Source organism: Neospora caninum, chromosome XII, assembly GCF_000208865.1.
Source record: "Neospora caninum Liverpool complete genome, chromosome XII".
Classification (NCBI taxonomy): Eukaryota; Apicomplexa; class Conoidasida; order Eucoccidiorida; family Sarcocystidae; genus Neospora; species Neospora caninum.
Genome location: NC_018398.1, coordinates 3,985,673 through 4,003,569, shown reverse-complemented (window position 1 = coordinate 4,003,569; position 17,897 = coordinate 3,985,673). Strand labels below are relative to the sequence as shown.

The 17,897-nt window shown below is 60.2% G+C and overlaps 1 protein-coding gene across 1 annotated transcript; it reads left to right on the top strand.

Moving 5' to 3' along the window:
- Positions 1–6,806: 6,806 nt before the first annotated feature.
- Positions 6,807–15,187, top strand: NCLIV_065290 (conserved hypothetical protein; the record flags this gene model as incomplete). The annotated part of the gene is made up of 4 exons (XM_003886080.1): positions 6,807–9,719; positions 10,115–10,684; positions 11,105–12,022; positions 12,422–15,187. The coding sequence occupies 4 exons, from the start codon at positions 6,807–6,809 to the stop codon at positions 15,185–15,187; spliced, it is 7,167 nt and encodes a 2,388-aa protein (XP_003886129.1).
- Between the last annotated feature and the right edge of the window lie 2,710 nt (positions 15,188–17,897).

The following is a 17,897-nucleotide window of genomic DNA, read 5'->3' as shown; positions in this document are numbered from 1 at the left end:
GTCGCAACACCTGCCTGAGAGTGGCCCTGCACTCGCGCTTTATAATGAACTTTTTTAGGGTGAGCTTTCCTTGGGCCACTGAACATGTTTGGCAGAGAAGAATATCGTTGAAGATCCTTGGATCTGGCACGATGATTCCGGCAAACTTCGGGGCAGTTCAATGTCCGCATCGCGGCAAGTGGAGACGGTCTGGATAACCCTAAACCTCCGTCCAACCCCCCCCCCCCCCCTCCAAACCCCCCCTGTGGAATTCCCAATTATATTCATTTCGGTTTACTGGAACAAGTGACTGGCTTCTCCCACTCCAGACGCATTTGCACGACGTGCCTGCACTTTGACTCCGCGCCTCTGTACCACTCGGCTCCCAGTCAATATTTACTGCTACACACAATTTCGCTGCGCACAGAGGGCGAGTCGCTAATCCCCATTGCGTCCATTCTCTAGAAGCAACTGGCCTCTATCCTACGGAAGAATACAGTAGCATCCACAAAAGTGATTCCCCGGTCACTTCAAGTTTCGTTGGCACGGAACTGGAGCACTGCGTCTTCACACGAAGCCGACGGAGGAACACGACAACTCGGTAGTCACGGGTGCACCCAGCTGGAAACCGACCATCCTGTACGGTGCCACGGGAACCGGCACCACAGACGTAAATGCCCTTAGGACGTGTGCGGGTGGCACACGTTTTTCACCAGGGACTCACAAATGCCAGCGCTTGGCAGCTTCGCCGTCCCGTCCACGTGTTCCACGTATCCACCTTTTCTTCTTGATGTGCAAGCAGCAACGCAGTCACGAAGCTTGAAGTCCCTACACCAAGAGGTACATCAATTCTTACTGTGATAGCTGCCAACCGAAAGGGAAAAGCCGTGTCACCCTGTCTTGGTCCGACGCACGCGCCGGCCCCGATCCGAGGCGTGAGTCCTTAAAGAGCCCCGAAACCAAACTGCCCCCACGGAGCCATGCCAGAGGTAATGTAGTGCAGCGCGATGTAGTACCACAGTTTTAGTACAAGTGCTGCGCGACCCCCCATCTTAAGGCGTGCACACGGAGCTGCCAGCGCGCAACTTCTCTTCCAGCTGCGGCGGCAGCATACGGGAGAGAGGTTGCCCGGAAACGAACGAATCACTTTCGCGGTTCTTTGTCGCCGTCAGCACGCTTGGCCGCACGTGGTATGATGCCCACAGATTGCACCGCCTTGAGTCAGGCCTTGCTGTTTTTCTTCTTCTTTCCGACAGCTATTTTCGCCTTGATCTGCTTCGACAGTTTGAAGGCACACAAAAGAGCACCACCAAAGAGAAGTCCTGCAGCCACAAGCATTCGTGATTGGTGCTCGATTTGCTGATACGACCTGAACCAACGACGAAAGTTCATCAAAAGAGCTGCACCACCAGCCAGAGATCCTGCCCCCACCAAGGCTGTAGCAGCCATGGCTGTCCGTCCTCGTCCTTCACGGGTTGCGGCGCGCGGATCACTGCTGGTCCGGCCTGGAAATTCTTCTTCAACCGTAGATGAGATGTCGTCGGCGGTCCTAGTAACAGACAGCTCACCTCCCAAGTGGTCCCCGTTCACCTGCTTCTCCACTTGGCGGATTTGATCCTTATGGTTCCGCTGTTCGACCTTTCGCCTTTGCGTTACAACCTTTCCTACATTCATAGCACCCCTTATAGCAGCGAGGGCGCTGGCTACCAGTAATGCATCTGCTACAGTGGCGAATGCTATGGCAGGTTTCTCTTCCCTCCACTCATTCCATTCATCTTGGGACCTCCGCTTCGCGTAACGGCTGAGAAGCACCAGTGCAGCCGACAACGCAAAATGTCCCCCACCACTCCGCAGAAGACTCAGAGTGCTAGGAGCATGTGCCTGAGAGGTCTGCCCGCCAACCACCCCGATACTGGATGTGCGTCTTGCTTCATCTTCTGCAACTTGGTTTTTGACTGCTGATTCATCCTCTTCTTCATTTCCCCTCGAATCCTTGATGGGCACTTGCAAATTGTTTTGTTCACTTTCCAGCGGATTCCCATGAGTAGGTGTGTTTGTGACGGACGGAGTGGAAATCCGGTTAGAGCCGACACAAAGCTGTGTCAGACAGCCAATCCACACGAAAAGTCCAACACAAACTACACGTCCCGTTCGAAGGTTAAAACTTCCTTGCTGTCCCATTTTCCCCTGATGATTACGCGAGGCTTCACATGACAGACCAGCAACGCTGGCACAAATTCTAGTATAGTTCATTTCTTCGAACCTGAGACGAAAAAAATGTGCGTCACTACAGGCACCGAAATAAAGCGGAATGAAACACCCACCTAACTTTGTTACCACTCTCGTAGCCACGAGCGAGCGCGCTCGCTCCTGATTGTCCAGTAGTCTTCACCTCTAGAAGTGGGGACATCCACTGATTGTTAAAGTCACCACCTCTCGGCAATAGCATCGAGCTAGAAAGCCGCTTTCCACCTAGGAAACCTGCCAGCAAACGCAGCGTGGACCTTTGAGAAGGGTGATCGCAATCCCTGCGTTCGGTTGTACATGTTCGGCAAAGCGATGAGGCCTTGCAACGTGTCTAAGACGTCCGCTGCCCCAGACACAATACTGCGACCCCTTCGGATTACCAGAAGGGTGAATTTGCAAAGCAAACTGCACTTTTGAAGCGACCCACGCAAAACCTTCGCAGTGAGCCGCTGTCTACACGAGAGCCGCGCGAAGTATCGATGTCGGGAACGACTTACAGGCAACGGGGTGCTGGCGGAGCGTCGCGTCGCAAAGCAGCTGAAGGCACACAACGTACTTGGCCAGTGACGGGAGACGACAAAACCACTTTCCACTGCCTTGTCGCTCTCGGCTACCACAGGTAACTCGGATGCATCTCCAGAATGGTTCGTCCATGAGGTTCAGACGTTATCAACATGGTTTATCGTCCGGCTGAGGATGCCCGCCTCTTTGCACCTGGAGTAAATTCACCATTCGTAGGAGCAACACAGGGCGAGCTTTCGTTTCCCCTCGTCCACTCCATGGATTGACCAGGCGATGGCGATTTGGGAGAACGCGTCACTACGGGGTCTAACGTGAGAGCGTTAATCTAAGTGGGTGAACGCTGAAGAAACAGAAGAAAGAAAAGGAACAAGCATATTTGTAGTATCTATCTCTGGCCGAGGATTTACACATGCGGTGACAAGTACAGGGACGCCCAAAGAAAGTGAATTTCCCTGTTCATGTATCGCTACGCGGCTTGCAGTTGTACTATAGACGGAACTGGGGTTCGTTGCCTCGGGGCGACGTCTCACAAAGGTAATCAATTTACATGGCCACCTCAGTAGCACGTACTGTTCCGCGGGGCGTCCAGGCTCCAGGAAGAGAGTTAGTACGGTCATGCTTCGAAGAAAGCATGTGTATCGAGTGTGCGTCGGATGAGAGTACTGGTGAAAGGAAATCAAAGGCTTGACAAAAAGCGGAGTCAGCTTGGACAACTTCGCTGGCGCGAGCGGTTCGCGCGCCATGCTCGGGGGCTCACTTCGACATCTGCAATCGCCTCACCGCGATCTCGTGACATGTGGACACGCACACGGAAGGGGCACTACGCGACTGTATATATAGATGTATACATACATACTCGTTTTTATTCCGAGGTAAACACGCGAGATCCTGCATCTTCTTCACGGAGATAGGAAGGCACACTCGAGACACAGTCTACTGATCACAGCACTTGTTACAATAGGCTTCTGGAAAGGCAAGCTTCGAAAATACCTCGCTGCCGACGCTTCTATGCTCTCCTGCTGCGGAGAACCACGGGGACAAATATGCACTGGCGATAGATTTTACCGGGCCGTCAGTACAGGACCGCTGCCGGGTCAAGCTGTGCCGTAGCATGCACGATGGGAATATATCCAGTGTCTAGGAATGTGTAAGGAAATCATGTGAGAGAGGCATGGAACCAAGTGTTCCTTTCTAGCAGCTGCGAATTTCTCGCTTAAACGGCAAAACCTTTTCGGTCGCTGCTTTCTATCTGGGGAAACGTAGCGCGGTGTCTATCCCCCCCCCCCCCCCCCCCCACAGTGTTCCCCACGTGGCAGAAAAGAGGAAAAGACACCGCAGAAATAATTCGAACTGTGACCAGTTTCTATAGAGGACCTAGACCTAAAGGTGATCAGGCCAGAGGATTCGAGTGTCCACCGCATCTGGTGCCAGCCTTCAGTGCTTCGTCGGTATCGGCACTGCCTGAAAGGACTACGGCAGCACGGCGACGCCCGACTTGCTAGAACGAACACACATCTTCAAAATCCCAGAGCGCGAACCAGGCGAAAAATACTGGTCCTTTGGTGGCCACGTCATCTCGTCGTCGCCCCTTAGATCTTCCACTGTAGAGATTTTCGAGTCTCGCTTCCGCTGTAGAGATTCTCGACTCTTGTGTGCTGTGCAAGTGTTGTACGCCGTCAGCGACCGCGGACGAGCATGCCCCCCCCCGCCCACCACTCGCTTGCGATTGCTAGTTTCACCCCACGACTTTGTTTTCAAATCTGTCAAGCGCAAGTCGCCGCGCTCCCTGCCTTCCCCTCGCACCCTTCCCCCCTTTTCGGGTAAGTTGTGCCATGAAAGTGGGGGCGACAGGGGGGAGAGCGAAAACAGAGACGTCTCCCCTCCGGCCGCTTGCTGCTCAAGTTGGGCTGCACTTTGCATTGAGAAAAGCCGCGGAAAAAATTGTGGGCTGTTCCTCTTTCCTTTCCCCGTGCACACTCGTCCGCAATTCTTTTCCGCCGTTGCGCCAAGAAATTCTTTATATCTTTGAAGGCCGGCCGAGATGGGGCCTTTACATCCAGTCTTATACCTTTTCTCACAGACAAACAGCGGCAATTCCAGTCGAAACCAGTTCGCTCTCACCAACTTTTTGCGTGCTCCAACTCCTGAGTGTGATCATCTTTCGTGACCGAAACACGGTCCATCCCCTTACGGCTTCTTTGGGAACCTCCCGTATTCCTGTGCGATCAATTGGTCTTCTTTTTTCTGCTTGTAAAAGGAAACACATCGTGCGTGACGAGCAGTGACTGTGGATCGGCCTGCAGCAACTCGAGGGGCCGTGTTGCCTTCGTGCGGTTTCGTGGATGAATGCTTCCACAACTTTTGCTTCTATCAAACAAAATCCCTGGCCGTTTTCTGGTCGCGCGAACGCGCTATGAATGTCCTTCCCGAGTTCTCAGGAAAAACTGCTTCCTCTTCTCGTTTGCAGCTCTCGCATCTTTGAATACGAACAACTCTGCGGTATATCCCGCACTCACTACGCTAACACTCTTGCTCATTTCCGTCCGTTTCGACGCTGGCTTTTGCTTTTTGTGAGTCTTTTGTCGAAGCAGTTCTTCTGACCATCGTCCCTCTCCGGTTTTCGCTACCGCCGCTCTGTGGACTTGCTCGAGCTCTCAGAAAGGCAAAAAGAAAGCGTGCACGGTCTGGACGGTTTTTCACAGCGGCACCTGGAGAGAGTGAAAGACGATCATTTCCGGGGACGTTTTGGGTAAGCGCGTTTTCCACGAGGTTGCGTGGCGGTGGAGGATGTCCCCTCCGTTTCAAGCACACCGCTCGTCTCGAGTGGAAGAGAAAAGCCTGCGTGCGTCTCAGTGCATCCACGACAGCGTTTTGCTTGCTCGATTCAGACCGTGTCGTCTGTGCAGACGCACGCCGTAGATACACTAGCGGCTTTGACCGCACTCTCTCGTTTACTTGAATTGCAATTCCCCTTCCATTTGCTTTGCGAAGGTACAGACTTCCGCCGACCGCAGGGGCTGGCTGTCCTCGCCCCCCCCACCCCCCCCCTCCCCCACTTCCCCTGTGCTCTGGCTGTCGTTTGTGTGTTGCTCGCGGTGCTTTTTCGTCCGTGCTTCGTGAAATACGTTTTTTTGCTCCATTACGTTCTGCTGTGAACGGCAGTCGTTGTAAAGGTTCGATTTTCGCTCGCCCATGTGAAGTTCGCGCAACAGTTGTGATAGTCGCGCGCCCTCGAGAACAAAAGTGGGAAGCGTGCGCCACTCTTCGTTTTTATCTGGCCCCGTTGTTCTCTCTTGGCATCGTCTTTGCGCTGTATATACACCTCTCACTCGACGTCTGCTCGTTAATAGTCGTTCTTTTGGAATCTCGGCTCCGTTTTTGGGTAGCGTCGCTGTGTTACCAAATACCTTACCGAGGATTCCCGTCTTTCCGCTCTCAAAAAGAGAGAGCTCTGTACCTTGGTGCCCCTCGTCCCGTCTCCCCCGGTGCGGATGCTAAATGTCTATCTCACTTTATTGGATTAATCTTCTTACAAGCGGCTTTCGGTTTGATGGAACTTTCACACCCAGACAACTCCATACCAGGCCGTTAGTATGATCTCAAAGTACGAGAAGCCACGTGATCTTTATAGAATAACGGACATTTGCGGATTTGTGTTCTTTGTCGAATCACGGAAAAGCTCCACATGGGTTGGCGTTGCAGAGGTGAAGTCGAGGTGTCTTTCCTCCGTTCGCGTCGTCTTGTCCTCGTGTGCCTTTAGATATTTGTGCCTTTCTTGTACCTTGCTTCCCCACTGACTGGAGGCGTCTGCGACTGCACTGGGAATCCGTCCTGGCCCGTTGTATTTCCCACGCACGAACACACAGTCTCCAGAACACTCGTCTCGCAAACAGCTTCGGAACTGTGAGGGCTCCCCCCTCATCGCGCCTCCTGTGTCTTTTCTTCCTTTCCTCGTGTGTGTCGTCATCCTTTCTGCTTTTCTGACGATTGTCTCCTGTTTGTTCGTAGCAACGCGTGACTGCTGCCGTCTTCTTCCGAGGTTGGCGATCCCACGAAGAATGGATGACTTTAGTCCGGGCCGCAGGAGTCCCCGAGGGGACGTGCGGGACCCGTCGCTCGACAGGCGGCGCGGATCGCCCAGGCGAGCCTCTCGGGACGAGGAGAGGAAGTCCGCCGGTCGCTCGTCGTCTCGCCACAGAGTTGACGAAGAAGACAGCTTCCACAGCCGCGGTGCCGGCGTGAGGGGCAGAACGAGCTTGTCTCCTGCGAGGTCGGGAAGGGGACAGACCCGACTGAACGGGGTGGAGCGCGACGAGGACGAGCGGCTGGCGAGCAGACACCCGCCGTCCGGGTCGGGGAAGAGAGACTCCCGTGAAGACGGAAGCGAGAGGAGGGCGACCGAGCCGCGCGAACGGCGGTCGGCGCCGTCTCCGCTCTACGGGCCCCAGCGCCGTTTCAGCGGAAGGTCCCCTTCGCCGTACAGAGGCGCGGAGAGGGAGGAGGATCGATCGAAGAAAGAGCACGAGTGGAAGCGAGGCCGCTCGCGAGAGAACAGTGGGGATGGTCGGCAGCTGCGTCCGCGAGAAGGCCGCAGAGGCCCAGACGAGGAGGGCGACGCAGAGGGAGGCTCCTCACATTTTGGCTACCGAGGGGACGGCGACAGCAGGCGCGAAGAGGACGCAAGGAGGCGCCGGGGGGGCAAGGGAGAAGACAGGTGGAGAAGAGAGCAGCCGCTAGCACGGGAACCGAGAGAACGGGATGAGGACCGGCGGGAGGACGCGTTTGTTCGCGACGGCCGAGAGAGCGGACGAGCGAGAGAAGAGCGGGAGGCGGATGAGAGAGATTCCTCGCAGTCTCGCCGACTGCCTCGAGAAAGGACGAAGAACGACGGCTCGAGTGAAACCGGAGAGGATTGCCAGGGATCCCGCCGCGGTGCCGTTTCCTGCCTTGAAGACAGAGACAGACGGAGATTCAGTCGCTCCCCTGGGCGAGGCAGAGACAGGGGAGACCGGGCAGTTCTCTCGACCTACTCTTCTCAAAAGGGAGAAGAGAGAGGCCGAGGTGAGGGAGAGAAGGGAGACCTTCCACGCGAGGAGAGAAGATGGAGGGGAGGCAGCCCGTCAGATTCGGCGCGGAGACCGGAAGGCGAGAGAGGCCGATTTAACGGGGAGAAAGAGGACGACAGGAGACCGAGGTCGCCTGACCGCAGAAGAACCTCCAGCGACGCCGACACGCTCCCGCAACAGTACAGGAGAGACGGCAGCGACTCCCCTGGTGGGCGGGGGCGGCGGTCGCCTGCGCGGGGAGGGAAAGACGAGCGAGACGAAGAACGCGAGGACCGGGGGCACCGCGACAGTCCGCCCCTGGCGCAGCGAGAGAGAAGTGGAAGTGTGCATGACCGAAAGGCGGGCCGTCGCAGCACAAGTCGAGAAGAGGAGAGAACCAAGGCACGGGGCGAACGCCTTTCATCGCTGACGCCAGAGAGTGAAAAAGGCGAACCGTCGAGTGTCTCGCCCCGTGATGCTACAAGGAAACCGCCTCGGCGCCTTCCGCTGCCACCGCCTCCCCTGCCGTCGCGCGGGCGAGCCGAGCGCGAGGGGGAGGCCTCGGAGGGAAAGGCTGGGACCCAGCTCCGCGGAGAAAGCCAAGAAGAGGAGATGCGAGAAGAACGCAAGCGAGATGACCGAAACCGGGAGCGCTGCACTCCGCAGTCGCCGGTGGCTGGGCGCCGCCAGACGGCGTTCTGTCTTCGCATTGAGAATCTGCCGTCTTCGCCGTCGAGGTCGGAGATCGCGGACCTTCTGCGTGACTGTTGCGGCATCCGCGTCCCGATAGAGATGATCGAGCTCTTCCCTGTAGACGCGCGCGCTGTGGTCTATCTCCAGTCGCAGCAACAAGCCGAGAGTGCGCAGTACAAGCTCCATCGCCGGTCGCTCAGGAACTGCCGGCTGGACGTGTTTGTGGGCGATCGCACCGGTGCTGGGAGAGAGGGCCGCGAAGACATCTCCAGGAAAGAGAGAGACCGTGAAGGCTCGCCCCGACTGGACTCGCGCGACTCGCGGCTGCCCCCACGTCGCCGTGGATCTTCGGCCGGACGGGGGGACTCTCCAGCCCGCGACAGATACCCGCCACCTTCGGGTTCTTCCTCGTTTCGCATCCTCCGTCCTCGCTCGCCGCCTGGCCCGAAGGGCGACAGGGGAGCGTCGCCGCGCCGGTGTCGCCGGTCCCCGCCGCGCCCCTTGATCATCCGACCGGGCGCGAACGGCGGGCCCTTCCCAGGTGGCGTCGAGGTTCTCCCAACAGATTTCTCCCACAGTCGCGGAGACAGAAGGGACGAGGAGCTCGAGGAGGACGAGCGCCGAGGGCCGCCTCGCGCGTCAGATCTACGGGGGAGCGGCCGGGGGTTGTCGCCCCGCGGGAGGCCCAGCGGAGGAGGCAGAGATATCAGCGACTCGCGGTCTCCAAAGAGAAGAAGAAGGGACGAGAACCTTGCGAGGGACAGCCGCAGGGGGCGGCCGAGTCGGTCGCTTTCACGGTCCCCCACGAAAGGCGAAGACGCGCTCAAGGGGCCAGGGCGAAAGGGCCGGGAGGCCGGTAGGTCGGCTTCTCGAGAAGGCCGAAAGGCGCGCGCCTCGTTGTCGCCGGCACGTGGCGCGGAGACTGCCGAGAAGGAGAAAGGCGAAAAAGGCGCCTCGCTGTCTCCCGACAGGCGAAGCGCGAGACGCAGCGCCGGAAGGGCCCCTCCCGGGGCAGAGGAGACCTCTCGCGATTCCAAGGCTGGCCCGGGCGGCACTCTCGGCGCGCCTCGCCCGCGGTCGCGCTCCCCAGCAGGAAGTGCGCGCCGCTTTATGGGCCCCGGCGGGCAACACCCGACGCCAGGCATCTCCATTCGGTTAGCTGGTCGTGGAGGAATGCCTTCGCGAGACTACATGGACGGCGGCCGAGGAAGGTCGCCGTCGCCGCATTCCAAGGTAAGCGTTTTTCCCCGGTTTCTGTCTGTGGTCTTCATGTCGTCAAGTCTTTTCCACAGCCGCTGCTCTGTGCGCGCGCCTTCGACTGTGCTCTTTTCAACACGGGCGCCTTCTTCCGCGCGCGCAAGAGAAGCGGTTTCAGTGTGCGGCTTCTCGCGTTTTGACAAAGTGCCCTTCACGTCGCTGTTTCCTGCTGAGCATTATATCCACAAAGTCTGGTACGCAGAGTTTCCGCCCACCGCGTTCGTTGCCTTTCCTCTTTCGCTCTGTGCCTGGGTTGTGCTACGCCGCGTAGAGAGGTTTTTCTCGAGCCGTTGCACGCCAGTCTGACCGTTTGCGAGCGAGCGCTTCAGCTCCATGGTTTTGGATCCTTTGTCGTGTCGCGTTTTTGGCAGCGAAGAGGCGGCTCGCCGCGGCGGGGCTGGAGGCACCCGGCGCACCGTTTCGGACCTGGGTCGGTGAGTCGTTCGCGGTCTCGGGCCTCGCACTCGCTGACGCCCTCGGAGAAGAGCGACCGCCGAGAGAGAGAGGGTGAGGACGCGCCGGGCGAGAAGCGAAGATACAGTGCGGGGGACGGTCGAAAGGCCGGCGGGCGGCGGTCGCTGAGCCGGAGGCGGTCGGTGGGGCGCGAGGCAGGCGCCAGGGGCGACGACAGAGACGAGCGCCTCCACGACAAGGCCAGGGGCCCGTCGCCCTTCGGCCCCGGGCGCGAGAGAGGCAGCGGGCCGTACGGCGAGAGGAGACCGGAGCGCGACCGGAGTCCTGGGCGCCTCGGGGCGAACGAGAGACGCGAACGCAGCATCAAGCAGAATCCGCAAGAAAAAACCATGCTGCGGCTCCATGAACGCGGCAGATGCACGCCCTGCCGGCAGATAATTAAGGGCCTCGAGTGCTTTCGAATCTCGACTTGTCCATACTGCCACCACGCAGAACACGACCCAATGTACAACAGACCGGGCATTGAGGTAAGAGACAGCGGCCGTGTGGACTCCGAATTCTAGGGGCGGGGTTGAGCGCCGTCTCGCGTTTGGCGAAAAGCGGAGAGGTTCAGCGAGGTTGCTCCGCGTCCGTTGTTAGGTTCCGTCCGTGGCTCGGCCGTCCCTTGCATGCACTTGGAAGAGTGTTTTTTGGCACGGGCCGTCGCGGCTTCTGGTGGCCATGTGGCGTAGTGCCGATGTCTTTGTCTCGTCTCGGGTCAGACCGTTCTGTCTTTTACTACAATGCTCCGTTTCCCAGGGACGTGGCGGTCTTGTCCTCGTGCGCGATCTGTCCATTCTCATCACGGCTCCATCGCGATTTTCGCCGGGGTTCCGGTGGTGCGATTTCGGTTTCTTTTGCGTCAAGTTTCTTTGCCCGTCCCTCTGACACTGCCGCTGGCCCTTCAGGCGCCCGAACTGGAGGCGGCTTCGCTCCTGTCGCCGTCAGCCTCTGCAGGGCTGCATGCGTCACCGGACGGCGTGGACGCGGCTGCGGCTGCGCAGAAGAAATGCGGAGAGGACGGGCGTCTGCGTGGGCGTTCCGCGTCTTTGTCTCCGGGCAAAGGCGCAGAGGCGAAGCCGTCGACTGGCAACGCGAACGCAGCGCTGTCGCCAATGGTGCTCAAACAGCATCTGGCTGGGACGTGTCTCCCGTGCTCGGAGTACAAGCAGGATCGGTGCCGACGTGGGGACACGTGTCCCTTTTGCCACCACAGCGACCACTTGCCGAAGGTCGACGGGAAAGGCAAGGGCGAAGCCAAGAAGAAAGAGACCAAGAAGCTGGACTCGAAGGAGCAGCAGGAAAGATACGCTCTGGAGCGGCACGAGAAGGGCTGGTGCCGCCCGTGCAAGAAGTACTTTGCCAAGAACGCGGAGTGTCCGGCTGTGAAGAAGAACCAGCCGTGTCTGTACTGCCACCACGAAGACCACCGTGCGGACATGCCGTCACGCATTCAGAGCCGGCAGCCTTCGCCCGAGCGTGCGTCGCCTGCTGAACCTGCCAAGAACGAGGAGCCTGCGGCTCAGGACCCGTCTGCTCCGCTGCTGGCCTCGCCGCCCCACAGTCTCCATTCGCCTTCCAGTCTCTGCTCGCCGACTGCCCAGGGCGCCCTGGGGGAGCAGGGGAGCGGCCCCGCTATTCTGCGGCCCGGCGACCCCGCGGCGGGGGCGGCAGAAACCTTTGTTTTTGCGGACGCTGCGCAACAAAAGAAGCACGAGAAAGGGCTCTGCTTGCCGTGCAAGTTCTATGTCTCCGGACGACAATGCTACAAAGTCGACCAGGGATGTGTGTACTGTCATCATCCCTCTCATCTCTCTCTCGCCGTGGTAAGAAGGGAAGGCCGCACACACTCGGCGACAGCCACCACGCCTCACACTGCCACAGAAGGTTGGAGGAGGCACTGGAGCTGTGGAGCTCCCCCCTGGTCGCGGCGCGGGAACGCGCGAATGGGTCCAGCGCTGTCTGCGTCCGTTCTGTTTGTCTCCGCGCGTAGACACCATTCCACTGGCGCTTCTGCGTGACTCCCGACCCCGCTGGGACTGTCAGACGTCTGGCACGCTGCGGTTTTTGCGCCTTCTCCCGCCGCTTCTTGTTCATGTGCCTTGCTCTCTCTGTGTGTTGTGTTTGTGTGCCCGTTTCCCTTTGCTTGTGCGGGCGTCTCTCTCTTCTGCCTGTACGCCCCGGACGCTTTTTTCCTGCCCCGCTTCCGCGTCGATCGTCTCCAGCAAGGACTGAGCCAGCACGCGGACGGCTCGGGCGTGCCGTGCCTGCAGAAGGTTCGCGAGCAGCACGAGCAAGGCACTTGCCGCCCCTGCGTGCACCACTTCGTCCCAGGACTGACGTGCGCGTGGGGCGTCCAGTGTCTCCTCTGTCATCACCCGCAACACGGCGACCGTTCGAGTCCGAGTTTCTACTTGAAGTGGGAGCACGACCGCAACGTGTGTTTGCCCTGCGCGAAGGCGCACGTCTCGGGCCACGGCGGCTGTCCAGAGAGCGACAACTGCGGCTACTGCCACGACCCTGTGCACACAGACCCGACGAGTGAGCAGCACTTTGCGCGCGTGCTCCACGCCCGAGGCGTGTGCCGCCCGTGTCAACAGTTCCTGCAGGGGGCGTGTCCTTTCGAGCAGGTCTGCTGTCCCTTCTGCCACAACCCGCAGCACCTGGGCGGGCTCGGGGCTGAGAAGGAAGGCGAGAAAGATCGGGGCGCGGAAGGCGCGGGCCAACAAGGACTGCTTCCCGTCGGCGTTGTCCCTGGACCCAAAATAGGCCCCGCGGCGCCCCCCGGTCACCCGCTGTTCTTGAGGCCGCCTGCGACGGCAGACGCTCGGGGCAACCCTGGGCTCCTCTTCCCGCCTCAACAGCCGGGCACCATGCTTTCCCACCATGGCCTCCCTGGACCCTTGCTGGGGCATCCGCCTCCTCTCGCTGGCGTGGGCCAGCCGATCGGTCACCCCGTAGGAGTCGGCACACCGGGGCTGTTCCCGGGGCCCCCACATCCGCCGCGGCCGTCCTTCGTGTTCCCTGGCGGCGTGCCCCCTGCAGGCGGCCCGGTCGCCGGTTCGCCGTTCCCCGGTCAGGCCCAGGTGTTTGCCGGCGCGGGCGCGGCGCCCCCGGGGAGCCCGACCGTCCCGCAAAAGGACGAGGAGACCGAAGGCGCTGCCGAGGCGGGGGCCGGCGAAGCCGCGAAGAAGGACGCCGCGAACCTGCCTGTCGGCGTGATTTCTGCGCCCCCGAAGCTCGGGTCCGCTGCGAAAGAGAAGGACGAGTCGGGCGCAAAGAAGGAAGAGGAGGAACTGGATCCCGTAGCAGCAGCCGCCGCCGCGTACGCCAAGGAGCAGGAGGCCAGGCAGATGCTCCTTCAGCAGCAGAACCAGTCAATGATGCAGGCCCCACAAAACATGGGCGGGCCGCCCTCCCATCCTGGCGGCTCACCCTGGCCCGGCGTGCCTTTCCTCCAACCGCCGCCGCCGGGCGCAGGGCCCTGGGGCGCTCCAGGCGCTCCGCACCCGCCTGCGGGGTCGCCGATGCCCGGAAACGCGCCGCAGGGGCCTCACCCGATGGGCGTCGGCCCCCCGCCGCCCGGCCCGCCAGGCTCAGCTGGGCGCGCGCCTCACCTTCTGCCGACGCCGCCTGGGGCGCCGCCAGGGACCCATCCGCAGTCCCAGATGGGCCCTCTTGGTATGGGAGGAGACAGGGGGATGCCTGCGATGCCAGGGGCGCACGCGCCGGGCGCCGCGCCGCCGGCGCCAATGTACGGCATGGGCCCTGGGATGGGGAGACCGCCTGCCCCCGGTCAAGGGCCAGGCGCCTTCTGTGGGCCAATGGGGTCTCCTGGTGTCCGGCCTCCAGGCCAAGGCCCGCCAGGAAGCATGCCCGGGACCAGCGGCCCGACTGGCTACATGGGATCCGACGGCAATTTCGGCATGTCTCACCACCTCGGCGGCCAGAGGCCGCCGCCCCCTCACTCGCACGGCTCGCCAGGCATGGGCATGCCTGGGGCGGGCGCGCCGTCTCCGTTCTCATCTTCGTCGTCGCCCAAACCCTCGCCGCCGCCCTTGATGGGCTGGGGAGGTCAGCCGCTCATGGCCTCCCAGCCGCCGCCTCCCGGCGGGCCGCCGACGCCTCAGGGCGACGCCGGACAGGGCGTCGCCATGGCTGGGCCCCCGCCGCCAAGCATGTCTCCTGGGATGGGGACAGGAGCCCATCCGCCGCCGCCTCCGCCGCCTCCAAGTGGAGGGCCCAGCTCGGAAGGGTTCGGGGACAGCTCGGGGCAGGGGGCTGGATCGTTCCAGTCGTCCGCTCTGGCCGCAAAGAACCCTGCGGCGGCAGCTATGTTGGAAGCGGCTCAGCAGGCGGCGCAGGCCGCAGCGTCGAAGCTCGGGTCGTCCAGCTCGTCGCCCCCAGCGCCTCCCGCGCAGTCGTCGTACCTCACCCAGAGCAGTCGTGTCCCGGGCATGTCCCCGGCTGCGGCAGCGGCAGCTGCGGCGGCGGCGGCGCTTGCGGCCGCGGCCATGGCTGCGAAGAAGAAGGGCGAGGAGGCCCAGAAGGTGCGCGATATGGAGACGCAGGCCCAGGGCCCGAAAGCTTCCCCGACCATGCCAGGCCTGGCAGGTGTCCCCGGGGGACTTCCGGGGGCCAGCGGCCACGCCCTGGCGGGGACGCCGTTGCCGTCTCCTCTGCAACTTGGAGGCGCTGGAAGGCCCGCCCTCGGCTCGGCTGGCTTTGCGCCTTCGCCTTTCGGCTTCTCTGTCGGAAGCCGCAGCGGCGGCCTGGCCTCAGTGGTGGAAGCCGCCAAGGCTGCGGTCGCCCAGAAGGCCCTCCTGGCTGCGAAAGAGGCCCAGCCCGAAGGGCCAGGAGCAGACGGAGGCGCCGGGACAGAGGGTGCACAGAGCCTGCCGGCCGGAGTGCTGGCCGCTGCGGAGGCTGCCAAGGCAGCGGCCGCGGCCATCAGCGCCTCGTTGGCCGGTGTGAGCGGATTCTCGGGCTAGGACTAGGGAGACGAGAGCCGGGAGAGAGATGAGGGCCGCGAACGGAAAGAGGCAGCGCGCGGGATGAGGCATGGGATCGCACGGGTCCTGTTGCGCCGCGCGGAGCCCTGTGGGGCAGGCTCTACGCGAGTTGTCACCGCACGCGGGTGCGTGGGGGCGAGAGACGGAGCGACGGAGAGAGGCTCGCGTGACGGATCGCGTCAAGCCTGTTTGCGCAGATGATTTCTCTCTGAGCAGGACGGTGTATACACTGTTGCTTCACGCGGTGGACCAAAACCGTTCTTCGGTTTGCTCCACGTCGACGCCCTCGTGCAGTCCTGCCTTTCTTTGTCGGCCCACCGGACGTTTCCGCAGCTTTTCTTTTCTGTCCTCTCTGGCCCTCCTCGCCAGTTGAGGAACTCAGAGACAGGCGGGCCAGCGCTTGCGACTCATATGGGGATGCCCACGCGCGCGCGCGAACGATTCCTCACATGGTGCGGCAGCTGCGGGGGAAGGCCGCGCATGTGGTGGGGAGCGCGGAAGATGAAAGTGAAGCGGCTTCTACGGGAAATCCCAGGTCCAAGCTAGGTTGCCTGCAACAGGAGGTGTTTGCTGGCTACGTCGACGCGTTTTTGGGTTTGTCGTCTCCGACACAAGCAGCGGTCCGCACGCAAAGTTGTGTGTGGCAGGGAGTCTACACATCCCTACACAGGCACGGCGACGTGCAAGAACTATACAGAGAGAAACACGTGGATTGTTCACTCATCGACCGTAACTGTATACATGTTTATACCCATTCGACGTTTCCATTCCCGGAACCGTGAATACATGTTTTTCTGTCGTTTTTTCTTTTCAGTTTCAACACAGGCAGACCGCGTGTCTAAGGGTATGTGCATGGCTGCCGACAGGATGTGCTTTTTCGTGCTGTTATTGCCTCACCTGCCGTTCGTACACCATTCCCGTCGCTCGCCTCGCTTCGCTTCACAGTCTGCCTCAATGGGAGTGGCGAGAACGGCTCAGAGACTCGTTTCTCTCGTCTTTTCCTCAAGTGTATAGACAATAGGAAGATTTAAGAAACAAGTGGGGCCGCCATACTGACTGAATTAAAAGACACGAGAAATCGTCACGCGCATGTGCACACATAGATATCCATGGACACAGCGTGAGTACAGCATGCAGAGCTTCAAACGGCAAAAACCGTAACGAACCGGCTAGGCGGCCTCTCGTTTCCGCACGTGCTACTGCACAACGGGCATTCACTTTCGCACGCCGCTGGTACTCGAACATCCAGAAGCTGTGTACACCCGGTATCTGCAAGTTGCGAAACATGGGGATTCACCAGCCCCGTCTGAGCTTCCAGTTCCCTCAAGACAGCAGCGCGACAGAGACACAGCACAGAGACAGATCTGGGACTCGGCGCAGTGCATCCGGAAATGTTCTTCTCCGGTAGAGAGCCCGGGCTAAATGCGGTTTTGCCAACCCCAAAAAAGGGCCCTTTTCGGACATACACAGGCGGGGACACCGGTGTCGTAAAAGTGTATCTTTGCTCTGTTACTGTTTGGTTTCTTCGTGGTTGCTTCATTCAGATGTAGAAGCTTGGACTGCGGCTCTATCAGAAATCCGTGGATCAACACCGAATCGTCGCTGGCCACTGAGGCGCTAGTGCAGCGGCTCCAGCTACGCGTGACCGCTGCCCGCAGCCGTCCTGTGTCTTGTTGAGATACGAAGAGACGAATTCGTCTTGTGGTTGGTAATCCTTGTGGGTGAACCTGCGGCGTCAACGAAGCGCCTGCAGATATAGCGGCATCTCCTTTCGCTTTCACGTGTTCCTGTCAAGAAGGCCTGCGCTACCGAGCCGACTTCGAGGGGTCGCTCCACTCGACGAATCTCACAAAAATATGTGCGGGGCACATGGATCCGACATAGCAGTCTCGCTGCGGTTTGTGTCTGGGGGGAACCAGCCACCGCGCACACGCGCGTCCGGCGTTCTGGACCCTGGAACTTCAGGCGAGGCGGTGCCTGCTTTGGAAGTTCCCACGTTTTAGTTTTGTAACAGATAAGAAGTCTGCATTGGTTTACTCAGCTGATCATGAGGGGTTTAGAGTTGCCCCCCCCCCTCAAAAAACGCCTCTCCCCAGTGAGGGGAGAGACGCGAGCAGCAACCAGAGGAGACAAGCGCAACGGGCCCAGGGCGGCATGCGCGAAGACACCGACACTCGCCGCCACCCGGGGAAGCACCACAGCCAAGCTCGAGGCAAACAGATCATCTCGAACACACACCACCAGCGGTGACTCGCCAGACCTTGCCGTATACCTCTCTCTAGAAGCACTCCCTGAATGCCCACCTTTCCCTTCTAAAAAGAACCGACAACGCTTTCTTTCCCTGCCCTCGCTTCAGTCACCGGGTCGTCAGAAAAACACTCGCACCGTTTAATGCCACCATCTACGCAGCCGCCAGACACAACCCTGGGCATAACTACAGATATGAATACACACTCAAAGATACGCAAGCACATGTGTCGGCACGCCCTTAACTACATCATTTCCCCTTTCAACGCCGTTCCCCCTCAATTGTCCCGTACATGTTTTCCAGCACCACATCGGCGGCTCCTCGCTCAGAGGGGAAATCACAATTAAGTACATATACAGGTAGTTGTACTTTGGATTTTGCCACAAGCGCCCCTTGTCTCGGATCCTCGGAGCTTCGCCACCCAGTCTTCGTCCGCACGGC